The sequence below is a fragment of the Clarias gariepinus genome, chromosome 17 (genome assembly GCF_024256425.1).
Source record: "Clarias gariepinus isolate MV-2021 ecotype Netherlands chromosome 17, CGAR_prim_01v2, whole genome shotgun sequence".
Taxonomy (NCBI): Eukaryota; Metazoa; Chordata; class Actinopteri; order Siluriformes; family Clariidae; genus Clarias; species Clarias gariepinus.
The window spans coordinates 25,784,418-25,801,296 of record NC_071116.1 but is presented as its reverse complement, the minus strand read 5'-3'; the positions used below and the strand labels follow the sequence as shown (position 1 = coordinate 25,801,296).

The following is a 16,879-nucleotide window of genomic DNA, read 5'->3' as shown; positions in this document are numbered from 1 at the left end:
AAATTGATCTGTGTGCAAGAATGAAATCGCAGAGACTAGACACTAAAAAAAAAAAAAAAAAATATATATATATATATATATATATATATATTAGAGAGCATGTAAACTGCAATTTCTTGATTAACAATTAAATCATCAATATCTCTGAGGAATCATTCCTGATGTATGATGCAAACATCAAGTAAAGCTGTGGACCTGCAGCTGCATGACTTTACGCTCCTGCACCGCTGCCACATGATTAAACAACCACACAGATAACAAGCAGATGTTCCTATTAAACTGGACAACATCTGAAGTGATTATATTTAAACTGTATATTTATAAAACCTAGAGTATTTGTTCCTGTTTCCTGCAGTAGCTCTACACACGTGAAGCACCTACACAGTAGATTCCTCTTTCACACGGCTCTGTAATTGTACTTTAGAGCTTTGAATCCTGTCAGTTTAAAACCCTGAGCAGCCCGGGGATCCAGAGGAGACATGGCAGCGAGTTTCTGCTTTCTTACACTCAGATTCGTCTCACACAGAGATTCCAGATGTTCTTCACAAAGCGTTTTGGATGGCAGCGTCCTCCGAGCCTCGTGCCAGAACTGAGAGGCCAAGCGCTTTTCTTTCTTTCTCCCCCCTCCCGTAAATTTTAAATTCCAACAGCTCGAGTCATTCAGACAAACAACACGTGGCCATTTGGAGAGTTATTGAGAAAGAAAAAATAAAGACATCTTAAAATAAAATAAAATAATGATTTTCAGGAATACAAATTTTAATTAGTTGCAAATTACTCTTGGTTTTTTCTAACCCTCTTATTACCTTTGGGGTCATTTTGACCCCATTCAATGTTCAAAGTCTTAAAATAAATTATTGTTTAAACAAATTTTTGTTTGCTTCATATTAATGACTTTTATACATAAACTTGGGTAACAATTTTAATTATTTTCTGGAGGTTGAAATTGCTGGGGTCAAACTGACCACAAGGATAAAAGATGTAAGTAATCAGGATGTCAGGAATCTTTTTTTTGGCCATTGTGATTTTTATTTTCATTTGATTTGATTCAATAGCCAAAACATCTGATTTGTCTTAACCAGCTGTATTTCTTATAGATTTTTAAAGTACAAAAAAATGGGGCAAAAAAAGACTGTGCAACATGTCCATTTAGAGGTCATCCAATGTCATATAAACTGATAATCGTTTTTTTACCTGCCAATCTTCTGCTCCACACTGGACTCCAGTCCAGTAGGTGGCGTTACCCTACCTTTCAATCACTTAAAGCCAAAAGAACAAACGCGTATCGGTGGTATAGAAGATAAATGAATTAATGATGGGAAGTTTGAATTATTTAAGTCACTCAGTTCTTCAAATCTTGGTCATCAAAATGAACGAATCTTTTTTTGAATCATTTAGCTCATTTCATTCTTTTGATTAGAAATAAAATGTTGCATTTTCAATAAAAAGACCCCCAATACATCTACATAGACAAATCTTGGCTATAGTTCCAGTAATGAAAATATTACAATGCAGCTAAGGACATATGATAAACAGAATGAGTAGCTCCCCTCTCATACCTTCTAGTCGAGTCGTTCGATCTTTTGAATCTATTGCATAGCGTCTATGACAGTCAAGTGACAAAAGAACGAAGGACTCAGAGTAGAAGAGTCATTGAAAAAGAATTTTGCTATGATTTGCGCATGCGCGCCCAGTAGAAAATTAACGAATCACTCTCTGAGACACTCGTTCTTCTGAGTAACATTAAAGATTCATTTAAAAAAAAAAAAATCATTCATGAACCCATCACTAGAATGTATGAGCCTTTGCAGAAGTTGAAAGAGGTTTGTATGTTCAGAAAAGTCTGTGGTATATGTTTAAGAATTTTAAAACATTTAATATTTATTAGTTTGTAAAAATAATAATAAAAAAAAAAGTGTGAATCTGTTCCAAACTCGCAGATTCAATTAAAAGCTTTAGTCACAACAATACCAAAAAGTCAAGTTGGAAAACGTTATGAGGCCCAATTAGTTTAAACAAACAAAAAGTTTTTATAAGAAATTTGTTGTGAAAAACTGCTTTTGTCTCCAGTTCCTTTCACACAGAAGTCATACGATAAAGGCGATAAGACGACGCCCTCAGTATTTTGCTTTCTGTCCTGCTTTGTAATTCACAGAGAACTCACAAATTCAGGACTAATTCGGCTCAGTTTCTGTTGTTCAAAAGCCTGCTTGCACTTTTACAGTAGGCGTGGCGTTTACCACAATGCCGTCGGCGTGTAGCGTAAAGTTTACCACATGCGCTGGAAACACAAGTGCTTACTGATGCTTTTAAAACCGTAAAGGATTGTAAACTAGAGTGTTGTAGTGTTGAGAGTGTGGAGACCGCGTGTTGTGAACAGAACCGTTTGCAAAGCTGTAAAATAAATTTGGACTTTTACCATAAGGAAATGATGGTCCAGGGCCGTCTATTGTATTTAGAAGCATTTAAAAGTTTCTGATACGCTTCAAAACTAAAAGCCCGGTATGCAGGTATGTGTGTGTGTGTGTGTGTGTGTGTGTACCCAGCGAAAGTCCTTGCCGTCAAACTTTCGTGCGCTGGTGAAGAGCACGGTGCGAGCAGGCATGTTGATCCCCATGGCAAACGTCTCTGTTGCGAACAAGGCCTGTAATAATAGAAATATTTATAACCCTAATTTTTCCTAAAAATCTAAGAATTTATTATTATTTTTTTGTTTAAGTTAAGACTGAGCAAGTAAGCCTGACCTTCAGCAGTCCCTCAGAGAAGAGGATCTCGATGGTCTCCTTCAGGATCGGCAGCAGTCCGCCATGATGGATCCCGATTCCTCTTTTCAGCAGAGGCAGAACGTGTTCTACCTAAACAAACACACACACACACACACCCACCATCACTGTGTGACTGTACTGTTCCGTTTTGTCTCTGGTCACCAATTATCAGTTAATAAACTCCCCTTACACACCAGGATCTTAAGACAGCTCAGATGGACAGCAGTTCCTCAGGAGTCTTTATCTTCAGACTCAAACACTACACTGTACAAATTCCCTCTCAGACCAACCGACACTTACGGATGAAAAAGAAAATTAAGGATGTTATAGACTGCTGTAGGTGCGAGGACTCAAGATAGTCCGTCAGTCTACACACTATGAATAAACCCAAAGTTCACACCCTGAACCACATTTAAATGATTTTTTTTTGCCTCTAAAGGGTGTTTATGCAAGCTATATCATTTACATTCCTACATAGTACCAGATGTAGGATACCAGAGGTTGGGACAATAAACTAAACTCTTGGCTGTACCACCCAAAACCAATAATAATAAAATAAAAAGGGCTGGTGTGAATAATGGGCTGGTAGTGTCGAGTACACGAGGAAGTTCCTGGCGAACTCTTATCATCATCATCAGATTTGTTCTCAGATTTGAACATCAGATTTGTTCTCATTGTTCAAATTTCCCATTTTCTCTCTGTGACTTTTTCGGTAAATCCACTCCGAGTGCGAAACATTAAAGCAGCCAAGCAGCGAACTTCATCCCAGCTGAGGGATGGATAAACTTTGTATTACCAGAAAAAAAAAAATACATAAATAAAACACACAACTGACGTTAAAAGCAAATTTGGACAAGCTGTTGTGACTCAATCCTGCAATACTGGTGTGTTGCAACAATGTGATTAGAGCCAGAAGAGCGAGAGAGGGTCAGGAAAAGGAGAGGAGTGAGGACACCAGGACGAAGAAGTCTCACAGTGTTGTAGCGCTTTAGGGGACTAATTAAAGCTAATTTGGTGCAAGTCTGCATGATTTAATGAGTAGACAAGTGACCAGAAGCGGCTGGTGTTCAGTTTGATGGGCCGTGACCGATGACCAGCCTCAGATTTTTTTCTCTCCAAACTGTGAACAAATTTGTCTCAAACTCGGTCTTAAAACACAGCAACCGCTAATTAGTCAGAAATCGTGTGCGTTAGAAGCTGCACGTGCCCACGTGTTCGCGACCCCTCGACCCGCACACTCGCTGAGTTTTGGGACTTCGGAAGAATCTGATGCAATAAATTTTGAGGCCGTTTCTTTATAATCCTACAATCTCAACTATTTACACATTTTCATCCCATTTGATAGAAGATAATTATTTGCCAAGTTTGTTTAAAAATCATAATTATAGCGGGTGACAGACCCGCTGCCATTCAGTTTTAAGTCAAATGTTAAACTCTTTGTATTGTTTAAATGCTGAGTTTGGTTTTTAAGTAAAAAAACTTAAGAACAGGCTACAGTTAATTCATCATTAACCTTAAAAATTGTAATGGAAGAAGTCACTGGATTAAAGAGATCTTAAGATCTGGATTAAAGAGATTTTGTATTTTACTCTAGTAATGATTCGCTATTCCATAAAAAAATATCCACTCAGGAATTTTATAACAACCATTTATGAGACACTTTGACAATAGAGATGCGGATAAATCGGATCTGTAATTTTTTTTTCCTAACATTTTTGGTGTGTGTGTGTAATTTTTATTTTTTCTCTTTTCTTTTCTGCTGACTGGCTGCTGTTTTCTTTATATATATATATATATATAAAAAATAGTGTACCATGTGCAGTATGTACATATATGCATCTTAAATTAAAAATAAATAAAGAAATAAAAACATTATTGGAATATTTCTAAAATCGTGACGCAGAATCGCAATTGTAATCGCATTGACACCAAGGTAGCGTGATATCGTATCGGGTGGTGACTGGTGATTCCTGATCCCGGTGATGAGCAGTTTGGGTTTTTAAAACATTAACAGGATTTATTTTTATGATAACATGAGTGGGATGAGGAGAAAGCGCAATCACGTTGCTGGAGACGTCACTGCTGTTACTCGCAAACTAACAAACCGACTTAAATGGCAAAAACGTGAACTCGAAATCATTTAGAAAATAATTGTGCCATTTAAATTTTTAAGTCTCACCTTAAAGCACAATTCAGCTAAACAACTGATGAACCGAAAAAAGTTTTTTTTTTTTTTTTTTTTTATACACGTAACATGAGAACTGGTGTTTATTTAGTTACAAGTCTTGAAAACACTGTTGCTAGGCGACCGATGGATCGATACAGACGCTGAGCTTAAGCAGAAAGTGGAGACGGAAGGTGAATTATTCAGTGGTTGTTAAGAGACTAAAGTGTTAATTAGAGGAAGTCAGTCTGACCGCTCGATAATATTAAAATAATAAAGTCGTCTACATGTCGCTCGTGTCATTTCGACAGACTGTAGAGCAAACAATAAGGTTGCATGGTAAAGATTTTGGCACAAAATCTGTCTAGGATTTATGTTTTTAGAATATATTGTAAATTAATTCTAATATATTAATAAAGCAATGTGAAAATTGATCTCATGTATCTTACACAACAGCCTTTCTAATGCTTAGGCATTTATCATTCACAAGCTGAATGTACTAATCAAACACTCTAAAAACACACCAGAGACCTTGGCTATGTCCTTTTTAACTTTCTTTTTCTTTGGACATAACTGCATGTCAGAAATAACCACAAGTACAACATGACCAGTCTGAGAAATCACCCATGGCAGACGTTTGGTTTTCTTTACTGTGTCATGCTTGATTCGCATTATACAGGTAGTCCCCGACTTATGAACCTGCTTCAATCATGGAGAACGTTCACAAGTCAGATTTGTTCTTAAGTCCAATCCACTTGGAGCAGTGCAAACAGCAAGTGTGTGTGTGTATGCGCGGCTGACTTCTCACCTGTGGCAGCTTCTTATCCTCATCTGACAGACAGTCAATGGCGTTGCTAAAAACCTCCTCAACCAGTTTCTTCTCATCATCTGGAGACACACAGGAAGAGAAACACACTGAGGATCTGCACACACGCCGCTGTGTACAGTGTATAGACGTGTACTAATGTTTGTGTTGCTACGTCAAGCTGGGAAATCAATATTTCACCTCAGTGTATAAATAAAATCATTCTCCTGCTGTGTAATATTTTACATGCAGAAAATATTTAATACACGTATCCAGATCATATAATGGAAATTCTTTTTATATTGAATAAAATTTTATTATATTGTAGCAAACAAGGGTGACCGAGATAATTGAAATTAATTCAACTTGGAATTAAGGAACCTGGAAGGATAGTGTTGAATTGTCAACTTGGAGGAAGCAAAGTCTCCAGAAAAAACAAAATAAAAATAAAAAATTATAAATAAATAAAAAAACATGAATGGGGATCAGTTAAACACTTGGAGAAACTGCATGGATACGACCTGATAGAAAAGAGAAATGTTTAAGAATGAAAGTAAAGCACACACACACACACACAAAAAACACACACACACACACGTCTCTCTCTCATTCCTTGGTCACATGCCACTGTTACAAACAAACATTTACGGATATTATTATTGTTATTATTATAATAAAGTATCGTCATTAACGTTCTGAGTTTCTGTTGAACTATTACTCGTGTTTTGAGGAACTCAGTTTCTTCCCCTTTCAATCATCGACTCTTCAGGGCCGAGTCCCAGATTCCTCCAAAGCTGTTTTGTGTCACGGACGGCTGAAGCTCCCTCTGAGTAAACTGACCTCCAGCCACTGGGCTGCTTCGTGGTCAGAAGTGGAAACTGAATGAACACATCTGACTTTATTTGGAAGCAGCGTTAGTCCTGACTCATGATATTCAGAATACATTATTCATATTATTGTGCTTATCGCACGCGCTGGTGGAGAGCACTGAAACTCAAACACGCAACTCTGAGACCATAGAGCTGCCTGTTTAACTCGACGCCACACTCGGGAGTCTAAAGAGAGAGCCTGATTAAAAATGGTATCTTTATTAAACTTTAACGAGCCTTTCCTATTATTCGCTGTTCGTTTACTGACAAAAATAACAACTGGGTCTCAAACTTTTTTCCATTACTTGTAGGCGAAGGGAAAAAAAAGTAATGCTGAAGCTTTTATTGATCTCTGAGCAGCAACAAACTGTAGCCGTGTGTGTGTGTGTGTGTGTGTGTGTGTGTGTGTGTGTGTAGAATAATTGAGTGAGTGAAAAAGGGAAGACGAATTCTCCTATGATACCTGTGTTAAAGTCGAGTTTGGACACCTGCAGCGCGTACGCCTCACACTCCTTCTTACTAAAACTGAAGATGATGACGGGCTGGAAGTTCCTCTCCATGATCATCTTCACAATCTTAAACACATTAGACGGACCTGATGGAGAGAGGAAAAAAAACATCAGGTTAATCAGAAAAGCTTTACACAGTCTCCCTCTCCGTCGCTCCCCTGAGAAGCATGAGGAATGTTCAAGTCAAACCGGGACTGTCCCAGTTTTTTACTATTTTCTGGATGGAAAGTTCTTTCAGGATGCTGAGGCCATGATCAGACTGCCTACTTAAAGTCTAAAACCCCGGCCTCTCAGGAACTCCTTGTGGAAATGTCTTGGAGTGAGGTCAGGACTGTACAGGGGACGTGACAATAACTCCCAGTTGAGTTCCTGTAAGTTTTGTTGGTGAATGATAGTGTGTACAGACAGATGTGTCTCTTGTGCAAGTTGTTGACGAATTATCTGTCGATTTTCAACGACCAGGCGCACAACTCGCCGGGGAACGACTGTACAGACGTAGGACCTTGCTTTAAAAGTTTGCAGCATTCAGATATTTAACTGCGGCTTAGAGTCTCATCACTGCACTCTGTGCTTGACGTCTTATGTAAATTTTAAGCGGTTTTATTGCTTTGACTTATAGCTGGAACTATAGAAACCAAGTCGTTGTTGCGGAAACTTAATCGACACAGTTTGCGACGCACGTTTGGAAGTAGCATGAAACAGAGGGAGTCTGAGGTTTAAAAAAATGTATTAATCAAAAAAATTATTCATGATTAAAACTCTCACCCTTTGTCCCGCCTCGTCTTCCTTTAGGGTCCCACTTTCCACCTCCTCCACTCACACCAGGGTCTCCTGAATCCCGAAGAACCTGCATGGCTGTGTTAAAGTTATCCTCCCTGAACTCCCCCTAACAAAAGGACAACGAGAGAGAGAGAGGGAGAGAGAGAAGAAGAGAATAGGTTATTATGCTGCAGAAGATTCCTAGAGCGAATAGTTTTATAAAAGTTACGTTCTAACAGCAGGTCCAACATTACACTTAGGACAGCTGGGAGGTAAGTGAGGATGGCCTTGTTATTGGTGAAGGCTGTTAACCAACAAAGATAGATGAGTTTGTACCTTAAAGCAGCACCTGTCCACTTGTGCTTCCCAAAACAATCTATTAGTTGCGATTATATTTAGAAATCATATCTTGTATTGTTTTTTTTTCTCGTGTTGGTTAACCATATGGATCTGGAATCTGAGCATTTTTGGGAAGATCTGGCAACCCTACTACTGAGAACCACAACTTACACTAAGGACAAATTCAACACGTGAAAGTCACACCTGGTACGGGCCTCGGCTCTCCGCTTCTCACCCGAGACAGATGTTTATATAAAGCCTGAACAAGACTCGCAAGACACCCAAGACGACACACTAGACGCGGGTTCTGTAACGCAACTCGATTTCATGTCAGAAATCCACTTAGACAGGCTTCTAAGTTGTGCCCTTAATAAATAACTAACAGAAAGAACACCACAGTGTCTGTAGAAACACCACAGTGACTCTCGGCACCCTGTGTAAAGATTCTCATCCCTACAGGTCACAGTGTAGTCCAGCAGTGCATGTGTAAGTAACTCGCTTGATTTTACTGGAGTAACAACATCTTGCTGGGTTTCCTGATACGTAGTCTTGTCCTTTTATTTAATGTTTATGAAAGCTTTTAAGAACAAAAGATAAGAAAACAGACGAGGGAAAAAAGAGCATAAACAAATCTTACGTTCTCATCCACAACTAAGTGAAGTCCATCGCCCCCTGCTGGAAAAATGTAGTGCTGCAGCGGAGTGGGTCTGTAGTCTGTGTACACCACGTGGCATGGCTGAACAGATGGCGAAACAAAAACAGATTACTTAAAAGAAGCAAATGATGCTTACGCTTCGCCCTGTTAAAGTGGAAGAAAGGAAGAAAAACTTAAAAAGAGACATTTATATTACAGGGGTGGATTTTTTAAAACAAAAAAGCTCTGAAAATCCTGTTCTTAAAATGTTAGACACGACCCAGGCATGTGTTACAACTGCTTAACTTTAAGTCTATTTAATAATCATAATAATTACTCAAAAATTAGACATCTCTATTCCATATGGATAAAAGTATGTGCACCTGTGACCATCACACCCACATGTGTATACAACCGTACAGAATGTCTTTGGACCAGAGTTCTACTTTCTGAGTAGTTCATGTGCACTGTACAAAAAATAGACACTGCAGTGCATCGGGTACCAATATTTAACAATTATCTACAATATTTTCATTGTGTAAGTGAATGTATAAAATGTCTAAAGTCCGGTATATTGTACGCATGTGTGTGCGCGCGACAGAAATTAGTCGGCCTCACCGGTTTCAATGAATCAGTCCAGGAGCACGATGATAGAAAATGTCCGTCCTGTAAAGCTGGTGAATAATACTAATTTCGGAAAATCCTTGATCAGAGGTTTCACAATCTAATATAGTGCAAACCAGCTCTGAGACTAAATGGCGTCCGGCATTCGGCCAAATGATGGCAGTGTTGGGAAAGAGGACAGAGATTTAGTCAAGCGGATTGGTTTGCTTTACATTGTATATTTGTGTCGAAGGCATACAAGACTCACTCTGTCGAACTTAAGAACAAATCTGACAAATCTGACTTAAGCGTGCTCCTTGCTTGTAAGTCGGGAACTACCTGTACACTGTAGCTCAGTGGTAAGGCATTGGACTACGGTTCTGAAGATCCTAGGTTCAAACCCCACAACCACCAAGTTGCCACTGTTGGGCCCTTGAGCAAGGCCCTTAGCCCTCAACTGCTCAGATGTATAATGAGATAAAAATGTAAGTCACTCTGGATAAGTCTGCTAAATGCCTAAATGTAAATGTTCCAGCATGACTGAACACGCTAGGGATGAAGCATCACGTTTCAAAATCTAGTGGGAAACACTTTCCAGAAAAGTAGAGCTCATTAAAACGATAAAAATCTGAAGAGATCTGAGATGCTTAACAACCACGCGCGTGTGTGATGGTCATGTGTTCAAAAACTTTGTCAGACTATGTAGATCATGCCATAAAATCACATCACACTTGCAGTAAATCAATTCTTAACTCCACTCTTATTTATAAACAGCTTCTAATGAAAAAAACAAATTTAATCAGATATGTAGCTGTAGCGTGTCCGTGCCTGTGCATGCAGGTGACAGATCCACTCTGCAAACTGACGTGCGTTGGGGATGGTCGCCGACAGGAAGACGTAATGTACGTTATCGGGCAGAAGGATGATTGTCTCCTCCCATACCACGCCTCGCTCTGGAAATAAAAACAGATAACCACATCAGACAGCAAGGCCTTCTGGGTAAGCCGTGCTCCTGAGACCTACGGCAAATTAAGTGTTTAACGGTTTACCAGTCACATGACAAACTTCACTTAAGAAGAAATAAAAACACAAAAAAAAAAAAAAAAACTAAATTGAAAATGCTGCGGAAAGTGAAAAGTAAAAACCATTTAGGGAGAAAAGTGTCCTAAAAACAGCATATTCCAACTATAACAACCTTAAACAATCATATTCCCCAAAGTAACTCAGGAATAACAAGTCATTTGAAACTCATCACTCAACCAAAGATAATATTAGGGACAGGAATCAGAGAGGACGTCCTGATACAATATCACTTTGTGATTCAATTTGTACTGCAAGTCTATAAGCATTACAATTCTATAAAACGTCTCGTTGAATAATAAATCTCAGATTATACAATTCTAAACAAGCTTATTAGCAGGATGCTGTGATGTGTGAATAGTTTAAAGCACACTACCTGATGGATTATAAAGAAATAGCGAGGGTATATCAATTTAAACGCAAAAAACACAAATTAAAATGGACCACAAAGTAAGATTTCTTTAAATATTATAAACACACTACTGCTCAAAAGTTTAGGATCACTGTTTTCCAAGGAAACGCACATAAAATTAGTCTAAATAGAAAATACAGCAAAAGAACAAGACATGCTGACATTGGCAGAGACATTTGTCAAGATAATCTGATGAGATTTAAATCAGATAATAAACAACTTTAACTTTTTTGGTACTCAATCTGTCTCTCTCTCTGTCTGTCTGTCCTGCTGAATGAATGAGCACTAACATTTAAAAACATACAGTGATGCTGCACATTCAGAATAAAATTACACTGAGCAGATTAGACTAATAAAATATTTTTTAAAGCTATATTAAACATATATAGTACAGTATTGTATACCTGAATTATGATCTGTAGTTAAAATTAAATTAAAAAAACTGAAATGCCTGTTCATCCAGTTAAAATGGTCAACAAGTGAGAGTCACTGTATTAACGGCAGGTTAGGCCCTCTGTAGAAAGACCATGAAATAAGGGAGGAAAAACGCTCGTCTGTGGACGACTGCGGATGTCTAATCACTTCTGTTATCATAACGGCAAAAATAAAACCTAAATTAAGTGTGTGATGAGACGCAATATGTAGTGAAAGACCAAACAATATACATTATGTATTTTTATATTGTGTATATTAAATTTCAAAATATTCCCCTCCCATCCACTTTTTTTTTTTTTTTTCACCCACCTGAGTCTCTCATGTAATGAATCTCATCAAATACGACCCAGGCCACCTCACGCATGACCTCTGAACCCCGGTACAGCATGCTCCTCAAAATCTGTAACAAACCAAAGTGGAATGTGTGTGTGTTTTACTATTGAGCCGCCTGTAAATAAAACAGCAGACTGACAAACTGTTCCGTAGCTCAGCGGAGGGAGAGAGAGAGATGTACCTCAGTGGTCATGACGAGGCAGGAGGCAGTGGGGTTAATGGTCACATCTCCAGTCATCAGACCCACATCCTGGAACTCCTCGTACATCTCTCTGTACTTCTGATTACTCAGGGCTTTAATGGGGCTGGTGAAGATCACACGCTGCTTCTCCCTCAGAGCCAGAGCAATGGCGTACCTACACACACACACCAATAAAATTATATGTCACAGAGTAGACACATGACTACATGACATGGTATGACAAAAAAAAATGAACATGTCTATGCTTTCTAAAAAAAAACTACAGTACAAGTTTGGTCAAACTCCCATGAATGGTTTAGGAGGAGTTGAGGAAAAGCATAAAAATGAAGTGAAGTTTATTAGAAAATTAAATAACCGGTGTACATCTACGCTTCCTGATCCCTGAGCAAATGGTTTAGGAGAAGTTATAAATATAAGATAAGTGTTCTGATGGACATGAGACCACGGATGGTGTACAGGACGATTCCCTGTGTCATTTTCGCTTCATGAGCAGGAGACACAATAAATCCCCTAAAAGACTCTTTAGACTTACTCTGCACACACGGTTTTGCCGGCTGAGGTGTGAGCGGAGACGAGGACAGACTGGTTGTTGTCGATGCACAGGATGGCCTCGCGCTGAAACGGGTCCAGAATGAAAGGGTACTCCTGTACGGGGAAGGGAGAGATCCATCACTACTGTTAAATCTGTTTCTCTATAAACTGGTACACGCTGATGGCTGTTCTTTCAATTTTCCACACAAAAACTATTGTTAAATGGGAACCATTATTTTCATGCATGAGTTCGTGTTAATTTCTTAGATATGCAACTTTATGATTTTATAACACACAACAGCGTTTCGCCACAGGTCTGAAACCAGTGCAAAAAGTGGTCAGCTACATACAACAAACACAGAGATAAAAAAAAAATAATGCATCCTTTTCAACATCCAACCTACTAAACCTCCCCACCATCTACCCATAGGTGAAGACTAAGAGTAAAAAAAAAAATTATTATATATAAAATAATAAGAATGAAGCATTAAACACTCTTTAGGAAATATCATAGCTCTGTTTGTCAGAGCACACAGCGCTTATACACCAAAGCATCTAATAACCATCTTCTGTATTACTGCGTATTAATAAATACAGGCTGGACCGTAAGTTTCCATGTAATATATGTAAAACATGCTTTTTAAAAACAAACTTTACTTTAGCATGTCTTTAACATGTTTTTTGGGTAGCCTAAAAATATGTGTTTGACTAACGTGGTTAAAATTTACTTCAGTTCATCATGTTGCCTAGGTTGTGCTGAAAAAAAAAAAAAAAAAAATCACTATATCGCACAATCGTCACCCTATATCTACAGTGTGTATGGGGTCAGGAAGCAGCCGCATGGTGGCAACAAAATTTAACAAAAAAAATGGAATGTGTAGAGCAAATTATATGAATAAATTGTTTTTTTATAAAAAATTTTTATTTTTCTCCTATGTATAAGGAAACCTGTGGCCCGTCCTGTATATACACGGTGAGTACTATGCAATAAAGACAGCAAATTTTTTTCAGCACAACCTCAGCAACATGATAAACTGACATTTATTTTATTTTAACCAACTATACAAACGACTGAACTGACAAAAAAAAGACGTCTTATGGTTGTTTTTTGATCTGTGACCAATAAAAAAAAGAATTATAATAATTATAATAATAAAAAGCGCACTTTGCGAGTTCTATATGTTTGTGTCTTCCCACATTTACGCGTTTTAAAAGTATTGATTATTTCTCTTCTACAAGGCGCATCAGAAAAAGCAAATGCCCAGTTTAATGTCTAAAGCCTCCGGTGTCAACACACCTGCAGGACTTCTGGATGAGCAGCTGTTTTGTTGTTGTTTTTCAGTTAATTTTCCAATGCTTTGCTCCCATTTGAGTTTTGTTGTTTCTCTGCAGTGTGTGTGTGTGTGAGACCGTCAGTATTCATTGCACGTCCTGCACATAGCTCTCGCAGTGACAGAATAAACAGGTTCAAGAGTGCAAAGGGGACCAACCAGTACATCCATGGTGGGTGATGTGGTTCTCCCGAGTGAGTGTGTGTGTGTGTGTGTGTGAGAGAGAAACACTGATGTTTCGAATGCTTTAATTAAGAGGTGACTGAACAGGAGTCGATTACCTTGGCTGCTTTTCCTACTCGTGGTTTCAGTTGTGTGTATTCCTGATCTGCTGGCAGCGCCACCTACAGGACAGAAGGGTATTTAAAAGAAAAGAAAGAAAAATCATTATGTACAAGCATAAAAATTATTAAACATCTTTTTTCTATCCACTTGTCCTGTGTTTGTGTGTGATTGTTAATTTACCTCATGCGTGCAGCCCTCCACCGTCTCTACCTGCTCCACTTTAACTTTAGGCATCAAGTCTGCAAGACTGAAAAAAAGCAAAAAAAAGACAAAACAGCCTTAATTATCGTACCTGTACAAAACAAAAATAAATCGTGAATTCATCCAGATGCTGATCATCATTAGTGAGCGAGCAGACACATGCTAAATCACACAATTCACAAACAGTGCACACGTACTTAATCTCCTCTGATAACACCGAGTCCAGTTTGGCCTTTTTACCGAACGGGACCTCGTCAGTGCCGTCATACTCCGTCTCACGTTTCATCTTTCCTGCAGTCGGGGATTCGGTCTTTTCTCTGCCTTGTGCGCCAGCTGTTTTCCTGAAGAAAGAAACGATAACCGAAAACCAATAAAAACAATCAAGTTAGGCATGAAGGATAGTGAGAGAGTGTTGTCCCTTTCAGAGTCTTAATAATTCATATAACAGCTAATTTAATATTTACATTTAGGCATTTGGCAGACGCTCTTATCCAGAGCGACTTATATTTTTATCTCATTATACATCTAAGCAGTTAAGGGGTTAAGGGCCTCGCTCAAGGGCCCAACAGTAGCAACTTTGTGGTTGTGGGGTTTGAACCTGGGATCTTCCGAACCATAGTCCAATGCCTTAAATATTTGTAGCAAGTTTCCAAAATAAAAAAAGGGAAAAATAGTTTAACAAATATGAAATCCTGTGTTTTTTGGTATAATAGTATTATTATTAAGTCTCTCTCTTACATTTTCAGAATCCAAGTGGGTGTAAACTAACGAACTCCACTGAGTGAGCAACACATTGTCGTACTGAGTTGTACAGTATATGTACCTGTTTGTGTGTGTGTGTGTTCCTTCTTCCTAAACAGAAGGAAATTGTACAAAATGTACCTAGTTTATGGCAAGATTTTGAATCTCCCATCATTTCATCTTAGTACAAGTAAAGGGAAGGAGAATTTATGTTTACACTAAACTGTACTTTTGTCGTCAGATAAACACTTGCTGTTCAGTAATCAGCAAGTGAATCACAGATGAGAAGTCAAGAAAGTAGATAAAGTAAAACAACTCCAGAGCTGTTATTTCAGTAAAATATTCAGTTTAGCTTTTCTAATTAATATCTATTGGTGCAGGTGTTTACATTGAGCAAGTGGTTTATTAGTAGCTTATTTTAAAGCAGATTATTAAATCCAGCACATAACTGTTCATGACATTGTTCGCTTTTACTCAACATTTTGATTTCACTTATGGTGAATGTTAAACTTCAGGCAGGGTTTTAAGTACTGCAGAAGTTTTATTAAATTCTGACAGACATTTTGTCTAAGACAGGTTTCTGATCCTTCAGTGTATGAAACATAAAGAGATCACTGAAAGAGTGAGTACTGACCAATGAGAAGATAAAAAAAAACCCTCTCTTTTATTTATATAAATACAACAGCATTAAGGTTTATAATCCAAACTCTACAAAGCATGTTCATTTGTTTGCAATTTCACTAAAACACTGGTTCTTGATTCAGAATCAGGGAGTCATATTCATTTGACTCAGCTCGACTCTTTCAACTTCCTTTTGGTTTAACAGCTTTATGCAACTCTAATATGAAAAATAAATGTCCTTGTTCACACTGCGGTAAAAAAAAAAAAAAAAAGAAAAGAAAACTACAAAGGTAAGAATAAAAAGAAATAAAAAATAAGAGTCGGTTCATTTAGAAGATTCGGTTCGTTGGCGAGTGACTCGTTTCCAGTACAGAAACCAAACCGTTCCACGAGAAGACTCTAGACTTTTTAAATTCACTCTCTGTGCTGAACGTTTTTGACATTTTTTTTCTGACACAATCACTCGCCTTTATTTGCGCCGGTAAAATTAATTCAAACTTAATCTAATAAACTCGACGCAATAAAGATGCCATGCTAAACCGTTAGCGTCCAGTCGCGTGCACTAGCCGTCCCAGTAAATAAACACGCGGAATGACAAAATACCGCCTTATGAAGCGCTATAACGCATATTACAGACAGTTTAACAACGTACCCGACCCGAGACTCGGGTTTCGAGCTCGTCTTTTTACTAGAAGTCGACTGTTCATCATCGAAAACGCTGAACAAATCGTCTCCGAAGGCGTCCGCCATGGTTCCACCGCGAGGAAGACTCAAATCCCACACTGCTGTGCGCGAGCGGCCGGAAGTAAAAAAAAAAAAAAAAAAGCACGCGCTTGTTGACGGATAGTAAGAACCCCAGGAAGATATACATAATAAAAGTCTTTTTTTTTTTGTTAGTACTTTTAACAGTAAAATGTTGCAATGAAACTTGCTAAATGATTTAACTAATTAAAATTACTTCGTTAATTAAACTATTATTATGATTCATTGATATAAATCATGTTTATTAATAATAAACATTATTAAATTTATAAATTAAATAAGGGCAATGGTAGCTCAGACGGTTAAGGCACTAAGTTCCTGATTGGAAGGTTGGTGGTTCGAGCCCCAGGTTGGCAGCAGGTTGCCGCTCTTGGGCCCTTAGCCGAGGCCCCTTACCCAGTGTACAGGGGCGCTGTGTCATCATGGCTGACCCTGACCTCTGACCCCAGTTATGCTGAGATATGTAAAGAAAGTATTTCACTGTGCAATAATGTATAT

General features: G+C 38.2%; 1 protein-coding gene across 1 annotated transcript in view; it reads right to left on the bottom strand.

The window, feature by feature from the left end:
• The window catches only part of mtrex (Mtr4 exosome RNA helicase), a 39,340-nt gene extending 22,938 nt beyond the window's left edge, over nucleotides 1-16,402 (bottom strand). The window contains exons 1-14 of the mRNA XM_053515522.1: nucleotides 16,272-16,402; nucleotides 14,455-14,598; nucleotides 14,237-14,303; nucleotides 14,053-14,115; nucleotides 12,442-12,554; nucleotides 11,889-12,063; nucleotides 11,684-11,774; nucleotides 10,276-10,400; nucleotides 8,848-8,946; nucleotides 7,878-7,998; nucleotides 7,067-7,198; nucleotides 5,738-5,817; nucleotides 2,745-2,855; nucleotides 2,543-2,644 (exon numbers count right to left, since the gene is read on the bottom strand). Of these exons, the coding sequence (XP_053371497.1) occupies nucleotides 2,543-2,644; nucleotides 2,745-2,855; nucleotides 5,738-5,817; nucleotides 7,067-7,198; nucleotides 7,878-7,998; nucleotides 8,848-8,946; nucleotides 10,276-10,400; nucleotides 11,684-11,774; nucleotides 11,889-12,063; nucleotides 12,442-12,554; nucleotides 14,053-14,115; nucleotides 14,237-14,303; nucleotides 14,455-14,598; nucleotides 16,272-16,369 (1,521 nt within the window). The 5' untranslated portion in view covers nucleotides 16,370-16,402. The remainder of the gene's footprint in view (nucleotides 1-2,542; nucleotides 2,645-2,744; nucleotides 2,856-5,737; nucleotides 5,818-7,066; nucleotides 7,199-7,877; nucleotides 7,999-8,847; nucleotides 8,947-10,275; nucleotides 10,401-11,683; nucleotides 11,775-11,888; nucleotides 12,064-12,441; nucleotides 12,555-14,052; nucleotides 14,116-14,236; nucleotides 14,304-14,454; nucleotides 14,599-16,271) is intronic.
• Nucleotides 16,403-16,879: the final 477 nt, after the last annotated feature.